We start from the raw sequence: 11,989 nt of genomic DNA, 5'->3' as shown, positions 1-11,989 counted from the left end.
GACCTGTGGTAGCCATTACACAGCCCAGTTCTCTGGCTTCTTCTAAGCCACTTGTTCCAGTCCTACCCTCCCCCGTGGTCTCTGCCCACGCCACCGAGTGTTTTGAAGCATTTGGTAGAACTGCAGGAACCCACACTTCAGCTGGCACTCGCCTGCCCTGTGCTGGATGCCATTCCTGCTCTCCTAAAAGGCCGCAGGGAGAAGTCACCTCCTCTCCAAGAAGTCATTCCTTCAGGCATGTTGTGACAGAATCTAACACACGGGTGTCTCACTGCACAGCTCACCGGGAACAGAACTTGTGTCAGCTCCTTACCAGCTCTTGGGATGCTGCTGGACACTGCACTCCTGTATTTCAAAACCCAGAGAGAGAAGGGGGGTTACAATGAGAATCCAGTGAGTGCTGCAAGGACAGATGTTCCAGGAAAACACTGCCATTATTCTTTAGCTCAATCATTTTTTCAGCTGCAAATTCTTCTCCACTTCTTTGTTCCCATCTCTGCATTCTACATTGCAGAGGGTTTTAGATTATTGTGCAAGTTGACTCCTTCTCACTATTTCCTTTAATACAGGAAATTAGCTACTAAACACAACAACACTTAACAAAGTTACCTACTTAATTTGTACCAAATATTTCTACCTATGGCAGACCAGCAGCTTGGACATGAATTGCGAAGATTCAGCCTTCTGCTGACATGCAATAATAAAAATATAACCACCCCAGCTGTGTAAAGGATGTTGCCTGATGGAGAATAAATACTCATCTACAGCCTAAATATTACTAAATTTGGCCAAGACTGGGAATCCCTCTCGATCCTACACCGCAGGCACCAGGGTTATCTTTAACCAGGTCCCCATTTACTGTTTTTCACTCCAGCTCTCCCCAGGGAGCCCTGGCCAAGCTGCACAGCCCCAGGGTGACAAAGGCACACCCAGACTGTCCAGGACAATCCAGAGGCCAGGGCAGCCACAAGAAGAGCAAAGTCAGGCTCTAAAGTATAACTTTTGCAGAGGGAGGATTATGCCAGAACCAGGTGAAACTTCACTCAGCAAACAAGGGTGGCTGCTGTTTGAAATCCACTGCTCAGCGTTCCGCGTGTGCGGAAGCGCGGTGCCCAGAGGACAGGGCAGCAGTGCAGGGCACAGGCAGAGCAGATGGAGCGCGCTTATGAGCTGCAGCCGCTCCGAAGGAGACCTGCAGCGAAAGCTGCACTTGGCCAGGGCAGAAATCCTTCAGCCAGGCACAAACCAACCAGCAGTCCCAACTGCTGAAGCACAGACTGGGAACGGACACACTAACACTGCAAACTGGCAAAATCTGCATTTTATTTACAACATAGTAAAGGTTACAGGTAAAAAGCTCAACAGAAAGTGTGAAAAGGCCTATTACATATTACACAAGTGTACAAACTTCTGTACAAGCCCCTAGATGTTACACCGTCCCCTCTGGTAACGGCCAGCTATGGCCTCTAAGCTCTAAAATAATGAGAGCTTGTTCAAACCCAGGGGGGAGAAGAGCTTTAAAAACCAATGAGCAGTAAAGCTTCCCTTTTCAAGAAAAATCTTGCAAAGAGCCACTCATAAAAAACCCAAAATAATTACCACCCACGCATCCCCCCAAAACAAAACACAACCCAAAATGGAAAAAACAGGAAGAAGAAATCTGTTCAACTTTTACTTGCCCTAACTAGTCTTACGCTAGAGAGCTGCCTTCATAAAGCAGACTGGCTGGAAAAAGAAAATTCTACATACCAGGAAGAAGCAAAACTAAAAATAAAGGGAGAAAGATTTTAGAAGTCAACATGGAGTGTTTGGAAGCAGAATGTCTGAAGACTGAATCATATTCAATAATATGACAGTTAAACACAGAGCGGCGCAGCTGTATCCTGGAGAAGGTTCTGTACCCATCCGTATGACAGGACGGTGCGTGGAGGGGAACAAACCAGTCTCTAAAGCCATTGCTCTTGTAAACGGGGCAGCTGCCAGCTCCTTTTTACCTCAATAACATGATAGAAGCAATCGCTCTGTCGATGCAGAAGTCACACTGATTCTGTACCTCTGTCCCACGCAGGGCAGCGCCGCAGCTCCACTGCAGCCCCCGTCCCACCCGCACAGCCCCAGCAGGGACACGGTCACCTCAGCGCACACCTCCCGGAGAAACCCCCACACAACACCGGAACGTGACAGGGCAGCTGAACTGCATTAGAGAGTGTAAAAATAGCCAAAGGAAACTTAAGAGAAACAGAGCTCTGGCCTTACCTTGTGTAAAGTAAAGGCACAGCATCTGAATCAGATTTTGAAACGTAAACCCGAGGATGTGAAGGGCCAGAGCAACAATCCAAATTGAGCTGCTCATTTTACTCAATGGGAGAGTGATGAAGTCATCAAAAAATCTAATAATGTGAAACCAACTTGTGCACTGCTTTATTCAAGGAGAGGGAGATTCTCTACTGAGAATTTATATTCTAGCTTCGAGTAGCACTCAGTTTTCCCCCACTGCTCCTAGCAGCCAGAAGAGAATGCAGATTGGGGTTGTAAGTGTTAAACACCAAGTCCTCTGACACCTGCTCATCTTTATGTGTGTCTTGTTGCATCTCACACATACCTAAGCTCACAAGTTCCATTTGTAAATAAAAGTGAAACTATTTAAAAGGGCCACCAACTGTAAAAGAAACTGTTCTCCTCTGTGCTAACTCCACCTTAAGTCAGCCCTACTTCACTCTCTGCACAGTGTAGATGGCTGCCAGGCTGGGACGCTGCCCTCGGCTCCAGCTGGGGGACATCCTCTTCTCCCCCCCCTCACCGCTCTCCATCGCACCGCGCTGGACCACAGCTGGGGTAGCACACCTCCTCCTCCTCGACCATCTCAGCTCCACGCTCTCATGATCTAAAGGGATGCTGTAGTGTTTTAGGTGGAAATTAAAACAAGTTGTGACCAAAAAAAACAGCAACAAAAAAAAGGTAACACCCCACATTGGTGGGACTTTGAATATTTAAAAAAATAAAAGCTGACCTATATTTTGCAAGTTTTGGAACTCATATCAATGGGATTTCTGAAAGGCTTGGCCCCACAGACATTTATGTCTGATACAGCTGACCTGCTATGAGCAAGTCCAGCAAGAAAAACGTTACTCATAGTAAGCACGACACCTAAATACACAAATTTGCAGGGTCATGCCATAAACGGTAATTAAATTGTATGACTCTGCCCCTTGAAATTCAGAGTAAACACCTCTGGGGACCAGTAATTGGCTAAGAAAAGGCTGCCAGATATATAAGGAGATGGGAGCTGTACATTCTTTTTTTCTTTTAAACAGACATATAAAAACGTTTGAAGACAGATCTTTAAAGGATATTTCACTTCTCCAATCTTGGTGTTACATCTGGTTAGGACATTGAAATTTTAAAAAGACGATACTGCACATGAACAGTTTCTGGAGTTCGTAACTCAACAAACCCCAACTCAGATCAGGAGGGAGGGGGTTGGCTTCTTGCCCGGCCATGCCTCCTTTGCGTATTTCTTCTTCTTGGGTTCATTCACAGCTTCAGGATTAAAGACAGCAGGGTTTGGAGCTGGGTTCATGTTAACTGTTGAGGGCACAACAGGAGTCAAGTCCACATCTGGGGCCAGGTTGGGGTAAGGCATCGGCAGCCCCCCGATGAGTGCTGTCCCATGGACGCCGTGCGATTGGGAACCCGCCTCATTGTGAGTTGGGGGCAAACCACCGTATAATCCTCCGCTGTAGGGGAAGTTTTGCATACGTCGTGATGCAGAATCATCTGTTGTCAATGCTCCTGGATTCTCCAGCCGTTTTTTCTGTAGATGGAAGTATTTAAAGAATTACTCAAAATACATGAAACAAGCAGGCTATTTAAACTTGACGCCAACATCATTTCCCCCCCAGAAGTCAACCAAACCAGCCACACATACAGTGGTTACAGGCCACATCTCAAGTCTTTGTCCCAGAAGATTTCTTCTGAGTTTCCTTGAAAACCACTTAATATTGAACTCTTAAAGGTGCACAATGCAGGAAGGGACAACAAGAAGTTGAAACTCGGGTTTCACTTCCATCAGGTGTGAGCACCTCTTTACCTCCTGCACACGCCTGCCAGGACTGAGCTTGTCCTGAACGCAAGACCAAGTAGGTCCTTAGTCAGTAACACAGACCCTCCTTCCCCCCAAAATAAGAAACTTCAACTTCTACATCACTTGGGTGATTTTGTCTCACTCTTGATCATTTGAATCTTTTCCTGCAGTCTGGGCTTTAGGTAGAATTATCCTTTTCCATATACATTACTTACTGTATACCAGCAACAAGCAAAATTGCTGTTACACTGTTGCTTGGCTACCCTGAAGTTTTGTAGATCTTCCCTATTCCTACCATGTTCAAATTAAATACAGCACTGGCAACAGGCTCCCCTTGGAGAAAAGCCTAAACCCTGCTAGTTTTAGTAGACAACCTTATGAAATCTTTAGCACTTCCAGTATTTAAACAAAAAACCTCTTATTTTTACTTTTTATTTTCCACACTCCCCACAGTTTTAACTGATGCCTAGAACTACCATACTGAATTTCTGGAAAGTGATTCTTTTTATGAAGAAAAAAACAATTGCCATTGATTTCATGTGTCAAAAGAGCTTGATTTCAAGTCTGCTGAAAAAAGACAATTGTGAACATGAACACAACTTTTCCTTAACAATAAAACATTTTCCACTATAGAACATTGTGCTTCTAAGGTGTAATTCGTAAAGTGAGTTCATCAATGTAATGCATTAATTAGAAAGTTGGGAATTACTCTGTACCTTAACTGGGACTACTGCTGTCTGTACCATGTTCCTGAAACGCCCAACAGAAGGGTCCACATCCTCTGTAAAGGCAAGAATAGTGAAGTTTTTAGTAAGAATACAGGAAAAGACAGAACATCTATCAGAAAAAGGAACCTCTACGAAGAACTGGTAGATGGACCTTTCTCAACAGCAGTGCTGCAGCAGCTCTGGGTGAGCACAAGCAGGCCCAAGCGCAGAGAGGAGCTCAGGGGACACCTAGTGGCTTTGCCTCAAGGTGGGCTCATCAGATCTTCCAGTAGGAAAAGCTTCTACTCCAGTGGAAGGGGACAGATGGGTGGCCAGTTTGCACTGATCAGACAGACTGGAGTTCTGGGCTGAAAGCTGCTGCTGACAAGCCACTGCATGTGCTCAGAGGCACAACAGCCAGCCCCAGAGATCCTTGGGGATCCTGAAGGAGGAGTCAGAAGATTTCAAAGTAGAGTCTCTGAAAGTCTGAAAAAAATTACCTTTTTTGTAATGTGAATGACTGCTGTTTACATTAGGATGCCCTGAGCACTAAACTGCATAACCTTATAAATCAAAGTAGCCATTCTGGGTGGTATACACTGCCAAATGAAACTACCTCCCTACTATATTTTAAAATGCACACTCATTAATAAGCTACTCTTATTATATTTGGAATATTATCCATACAAAATATCATCAATACAAGTGTCATTAGTATAAAACAGCTAAGGGAGAAAAATAAGTAATTAGGAATTGGATACATCTTCAGAAGCATCATTTTGGATGAGAATGACTTGTTACAGACATGCGGACAACTAGAAAAACCTCTGAGCTTGAGAGAAATATCCATTAGGCAACAAGTAAGAAAAGCACTAAGGGACAGATGAAAAACAATCAGGTTCAGTTCCCATTTAGATTCTAAAGAAGGCAAAAAATTTTAAACACTTTCCTTCTTTTGGAGCCATGAGATTTTTCCAACATCTGACAGAGTTTTGAGCAAGGAAGCTGAGTGTGATACACAAATCACACGGTTATTTCACAGTTAGAAACCAAAAGCAGAAAGAGGTCAAAGACTTAAGTGAGATGTTTGGCAGCTTCTCTAAAATAGCACATCACAAATACTGACTACCAAATTTCTGTTCTCCTTATCCATATGCAGCCATGAGGAATCCCCATTAGAATGCTGGAAGGAGGGCCTTCAGGGAATCAATTAAAGATGGAAGCAAACCACTTACCCGGATTGATGATTTCATCATCATCACTGAATGTCACTCTGGAGTTCTTCCGTTTTCTCTTCGGTCTCTGAATATCCAAGTTCCCTTCCTCAATGGTTAGTGTGGAAATTCTTTTGTTGTGGGCTGTATTAAACTCTGTCAGATTCTAATAACAAATTTGGAGATGAAATAGTTTGAGCAACTAGTGCATGAAGACTGATTTAAATATGTGATTGTGCATATCAAAAGACCTCAGCACACTGTTTAGCTTCAACTTCAGACCCTCACGAAGAATGAGTGCTCCAGTGCTGCAACAGGTTGCCCAGAGAGGCTGTAGTCTCTTGTCTGCAGAGATATTCAGAATTTGACTGAGCACGATCCTGGGCAACCTGCTCGAGCTGACCCTGCTCGAACAAGTGGGGCTGGACCAGAAGATCCCAAGAGGTCCCTTCCAACCTCAATAATCCTGTGAATGCCACACACACTGCTTTCTCTCTCTTTGCTAGTTAAGTGTAGAAAAAGGGCAGCATTCACTGTTACCTAGCAATAACGAAGAGTATTGGAAATCATGCCAGATCTGGGGTAACGCGAGTTGGAGAGCGCATACTCCTTGACATGCCTTTGCAAGAAAACCATTGGAATAGGAGGATTTTGATCACTGACTCTGGGAAGCAGCATGATCACACGCCTATCATGGCAGAACAAGATGGTTTGCCTGTCTGCCAGCAGAAGACACCTCAGGCTATCTTCAAGGCCAAGAAATTAAGAACCTGAACCTAAGCAAACCAGAGGGGAATGCTATCTGTTTAGCTGGAAATGCCATCTAGTTACAGTGTGCCATCATACTCACGTCAAGTTCTGTCTCCTCCTCTGGGAGGCCCAGCAAGCCCTTCAGCTCTTCATCTTCACCACCCATTTTCTCATCTCCTTTAACGGCTGATGGCAGTGTCTGAGGCTTCTCTCGCAGAGTATAGGCCCGTGTAGAAGCGCCAAATGAGACCGTGGAGTCAATGGGTATCTGCTGGGGTTTGTGAGGTTCCAAACGGATATGACCCAAGAATGTGCCATGTGCTGAGAACATCAAAATGTAAAGTAGCCCGTCAGTCATCAGCTTGGGCTGACAGTATTTGACTTCAAGTCTTTGAGAAGTTCAGAAACTGTACATGGTTGCTCTGGGATATAAATCACTGATATAAAACAGCTATGCACATTTTGCCTACCATCTCACAAACACACATCAGATAACACACATCAGTTCTCAAAGTGTCATGGAAATAAATGACAAACACCATTTACTTTCTGGATTCTTGTAGATCCCAGTGTACCATGTCTGGACTCATTCCCTCAGTGGAAAAAAAACCCCAGTATGTCAGGCATTAGATCTTGGGAAACCACCTTCAGAACAGAAAGCTTCATTAAAGTTGTGAAGGGAAGGTCCAATCCCTTTCCTCCCCTCCTTTAGCCTCTTAAGAGTCTAAAAACGTTGTTTTAAACACCAAGTGAAGTAGATGTAAGCTGACTGGAGCAAACACTCCTTTGCTCCTAACACTTGCCAATCTTTCACTACAATGCTAATTCAGATTATAGTTATCTATCCACACAGTGCAAACAACACAAAGGAAAAAGTGTCTCAGATTCAGAAATGTTTAAGCACTGAAATATTGTACTTCTATCTGGTTAAATGTCACACTACTTACTGCTGTTTAGATCTATGAGGAAAACCCTCTTGAGATGTTTGTGATAGACCAAGGCAGCATGGACCCGAGAGCAAGACTGGTGGTCAATGGTAAAATCGCACAGATCAGGATTTCTCCCAAAGAGATAGTATTTCTTCTCATCAATGATGAGCTTCTGAGGTAGAATATCAAACAGAGAAGCATATTAGACTCCTGTAAACTTTTGCATCTTCCTGAAAAAAATTCAAGAACATGAATAAACAGAACAAATTCAAAACAAAGCATCAACATCTAATCAATATTTCAGTTTTGTCTGATGCTGTTCAGTACAGAAACTCAAATCTTCTCTTTGCAACATCAGAACAGCTGAATATGGAAAAGCCCCAGTTGTTCCCTTCTTTAACAGCCAATACAAGGCAGCCTGGGAAGGACAATAACTCTTCAAAGCACAAGACCACCTCATGCAAGAGATTCTCTCTCACATCTGCTCCCAATGATTCTTACACATTCCTCAAGGCAGATGACCTTGAGCCTTGTCTAAGCTAGGATAACATGTTAGGGAGGAATGGAATCCACCTGTCTAGAAAAGGGAATCTTTGGCAGCAGGCTGGCCAACTTGGTGAGGCGGGCTTTAAACTAAAGGACTCGGGGGGTGAGGGTCCACAATGGCTCAGGCCATCGCATCCAACTGGGGAATGAGTCAGGCCAACCAGAGCAGTGACAAGAGTTCCTTAGCTGTCTCTCAAGATAAGATCCAGAAGGCCAACCACCTCAGTGGTGTCTATGGCTATGGTGGATCCTCTTGCTCCCCTCCAGGGAAGTCTCATGCTCTACTACCTCTCTGCAATGCCCGTGTACCAACCATGCAGCACCAGGGGTAAGCAGGCAGAACTAGAGACTTGTGTGCGGTCACAGGGCCATGATCTCATTGGAGTTACAGAGACATGATGGGATAGCTCCCATGGCTGGAATGTTGTCGTGGGCGGCTGGTGGCGGGGCAAGGTGGTGGGAGTTCTTCTTTATGCGAGACAGCAACTGGAATGTATTGACCTGTACCAAGGGGTGGATGAAGAACAAATTGAGAGCTTATGGGTAAGAATTAAGGAGCAGGCTAATAAGAAAAACAATGTTGTGGGTGTTTACTACAGACCACCAGATCAGAAAGAGGAAGTCAATGAGGCTTTCTAGAGACACCTGAAAGGAGCCTAATGATCACGGGCCCTGGTTCTCATAGGGGACTTCAACCACCCTGACATTTGCTGGAAAGGCAACACAGTCCAGCATGCACAGCCCAGGAAGCTTCTGCAGAGCATTGGTGATAACTTTTTGACACAGGTGGTGCAGGAACCAACAAGCAGAGAGGCTGGACCTTGTACTAACAAAGAAACTCTAGTTGGGGATGTGAAGGTTGGGTTCAGCCTTGGTTCCAGTGACCATGGAATGGTGGAGTTCATGATCCTGCATGGAAGAAGCAGGACAAAAGTAGGATAACAACCTGGGACTTCAGGAGAGCTGACTTTGGCCTCTTTAAAGACCTGCTTGGAGGAACCCCATGGGTTAGGGTTCTAGCAGGTAGAGGGGTCCAAGAGAGCTGGTTAATATTCAAGTACCACCTCCTTCAAGCTCAAGATTGGTGCATCTCTATGAGTAAGAAATCAAGCAAAGCAAGCAGGAGACCAGCATGGATGAGCAGGGAGCTTCTGGAAAAACTCAAATGGAAGAAGGAAGTTTACAGAATGTGGAGAAATTACAGAATGTGGCCACTTGGGAGGAATATAGGAGCATTGTTAGAGTATGCAGAGATGCAACGAGAAAGGCTAATGCCCACTTGGAATTAAATCTGACAAGGGATGCCAAGGACAACAAGAAGGAATTCTTCAAAACGTTGTTTTAAACGCCAAGTGAAGTAGATGTAAGCTGACTGGAGCAAACACTCCTTTGCTCCTAACACTTGCCAATCTTTCACTACAATGCTAATTCAGATTATAGTTATCTATCCACACAGTGCAAACAACACAAAGGAAAAAGTGTCTCAGATTCAGAAATGTTTAAGCACTGAAATATTGTACTTCTATCTGGTTAAATGTCACACTACTTACTGCTGTTTAGATCTATGAGGAAAACCCTCTTGAGATGTTTGTGATAGACCAAGGCAGCATGGACCCGAGAGCAAGACTGGTGGTCAATGGTAAAATCGCACAGATCAGGATTTCTCCCAAAGAGATAGTATTTCTTCTCATCAATGATGAGCTTCTGAGGTAGAATATCAAACAGAGAAGCATATTAGACTCCTGTAAACTTTTGCATCTTCCTGAAAAAAATTCAAGAACATGAATAAACAGAACAAATTCAAAACAAAGCATCAACATCTAATCAATATTTCAGTTTTGTCTGATGCTGTTCAGTACAGAAACTCAAATCTTCTCTTTGCAACATCAGAACAGCTGAATATGGAAAAGCCCCAGTTGTTCCCTTCTTTAACAGCCAATACAAGGCAGCCTGGGAAGGACAATAACTCTTCAAAGCACAAGACCACCTCATGCAAGAGATTCTCTCTCACATCTGCTCCCAATGATTCTTACACATTCCTCAAGGCAGATGACCTTGAGCCTTGTCTAAGCTAGGATAACATGTTAGGGAGGAATGGAATCCACCTGTCTAGAAAAGGGAATCTTTGGCAGCAGGCTGGCCAACTTGGTGAGGCGGGCTTTAAACTAAAGGACTCGGGGGGTGAGGGTCCACAATGGCTCAGGCCATCGCATCCAACTGGGGAATGAGTCAGGCCAACCAGAGCAGTGACAAGAGTTCCTTAGCTGTCTCTCAAGATAAGATCCAGAAGGCCAACCACCTCAGTGGTGTCTATGGCTATGGTGGATCCTCTTGCTCCCCTCCAGGGAAGTCTCATGCTCTACTACCTCTCTGCAATGCCCGTGTACCAACCATGCAGCACCAGGGGTAAGCAGGCAGAACTAGAGACTTGTGTGCGGTCACAGGGCCATGATCTCATTGGAGTTACAGAGACATGATGGGATAGCTCCCATGGCTGGAATGTTGTCGTGGGCGGCTGGTGGCGGGGCAAGGTGGTGGGAGTTCTTCTTTATGCGAGACAGCAACTGGAATGTATTGACCTGTACCAAGGGGTGGATGAAGAACAAATTGAGAGCTTATGGGTAAGAATTAAGGAGCAGGCTAATAAGAAAAACAATGTTGTGGGTGTTTACTACAGACCACCAGATCAGAAAGAGGAAGTCAATGAGGCTTTCTAGAGACACCTGAAAGGAGCCTAATGATCACGGGCCCTGGTTCTCATAGGGGACTTCAACCACCCTGACATTTGCTGGAAAGGCAACACAGTCCAGCATGCACAGCCCAGGAAGCTTCTGCAGAGCATTGGTGATAACTTTTTGACACAGGTGGTGCAGGAACCAACAAGCAGAGAGGCTGGACCTTGTACTAACAAAGAAACTCTAGTTGGGGATGTGAAGGTTGGGTTCAGCCTTGGTTCCAGTGACCATGGAATGGTGGAGTTCATGATCCTGCATGGAAGAAGCAGGACAAAAGTAGGATAACAACCTGGGACTTCAGGAGAGCTGACTTTGGCCTCTTTAAAGACCTGCTTGGAGGAACCCCATGGGTTAGGGTTCTAGCAGGTAGAGGGGTCCAAGAGAGCTGGTTAATATTCAAGTACCACCTCCTTCAAGCTCAAGATTGGTGCATCTCTATGAGTAAGAAATCAAGCAAAGCAAGCAGGAGACCAAGACCTGCTTGGAGGAACCCCATGGGTTAGGGTTCTAGCAGGTAGAGGGGTCCAAGAGAGCTGGTTAATATTCAAGTACCACCTCCTTCAAGCTCAAGATTGGTGCATCTCTATGAGTAAGAAATCAAGCAAAGCAAGCAGGAGACCAGCATGGATGAGCAGGGAGCTTCTGGAAAAACTCAAATGGAAGAAGGAAGTTTACAGAATGTGGAGAAATTACAGAATGTGGCCACTTGGGAGGAATATAGGAGCATTGTTAGAGTATGCAGAGATGCAACGAGAAAGGCTAATGCCCACTTGGAATTAAATCTGACAAGGGATGCCAAGGACAACAAGAAGGAATTCTTCAAATACATCAGTAGCAAAGGGAAGACTAGGGAAAATACAGGTCCACTGCTGAATGAGGTGGGTGCCCTGGTGACAGAGGATGCAGGGCAGGTAGAGCTACTGAACACCTTCTCTGCTTCAGTCTTCACTGCTAAGGCTGGCCCTCAGGAACCCCAAACCCCAGAGGTAAGAGAAAAAGTCTGGAGAAAGGAAAACCCTCCTTT

General features: G+C 44.9%; 1 protein-coding gene across 1 annotated transcript; it reads right to left on the bottom strand.

The window, feature by feature from the left end:
- Positions 1 to 1,303: 1,303 nt before the first annotated feature.
- PPP1R8 (protein phosphatase 1 regulatory subunit 8) lies at positions 1,304 to 9,323 on the bottom strand. Its single transcript, XM_014949185.1, has 5 exons — positions 7,703 to 9,323; positions 6,856 to 7,076; positions 6,027 to 6,171; positions 4,801 to 4,865; positions 1,304 to 3,814 (listed from the first exon to the last, which is right to left on the bottom strand). Exons 2-5 carry the CDS (start codon positions 6,919 to 6,921, stop codon positions 3,461 to 3,463), a joined length of 630 nt encoding a protein of 209 aa, XP_014804671.1. The 5' UTR covers positions 6,922 to 7,076; positions 7,703 to 9,323; the 3' UTR covers positions 1,304 to 3,460.
- Between the last annotated feature and the right edge of the window lie 2,666 nt (positions 9,324 to 11,989).

The sequence above is a fragment of the Calidris pugnax genome, unplaced genomic scaffold (assembly GCF_001431845.1).
Source record: "Calidris pugnax isolate Ruff unplaced genomic scaffold, ASM143184v1 scaffold174, whole genome shotgun sequence".
NCBI lineage: Eukaryota > Metazoa > Chordata > Aves > Charadriiformes > Scolopacidae > Calidris > Calidris pugnax.
Note: the sequence above shows the minus strand (reverse complement) of the source record. Positions and strands in the feature narration are given on the sequence as shown.

Coding starts and splice junctions, on each gene's coding strand:
- PPP1R8 (XM_014949185.1), bottom strand. CDS start 6,921: ATGGGTGGTGAAGATGAAGAGCTGAAGGGCTTGCTGGGCCTCCCAGAG. Junction 4,866..6,026: donor TGATGAAATCATCAATCCGG/GTAAGTGGTTTG, acceptor TTGCCTTTACAG/AGGATGTGGACCCTTCTGTT. Junction 3,815..4,800: donor CAGCAGTAGTCCCAGTTAAG/GTACAGAGTAAT, acceptor TTCCATCTACAG/AAAAAACGGCTGGAGAATCC.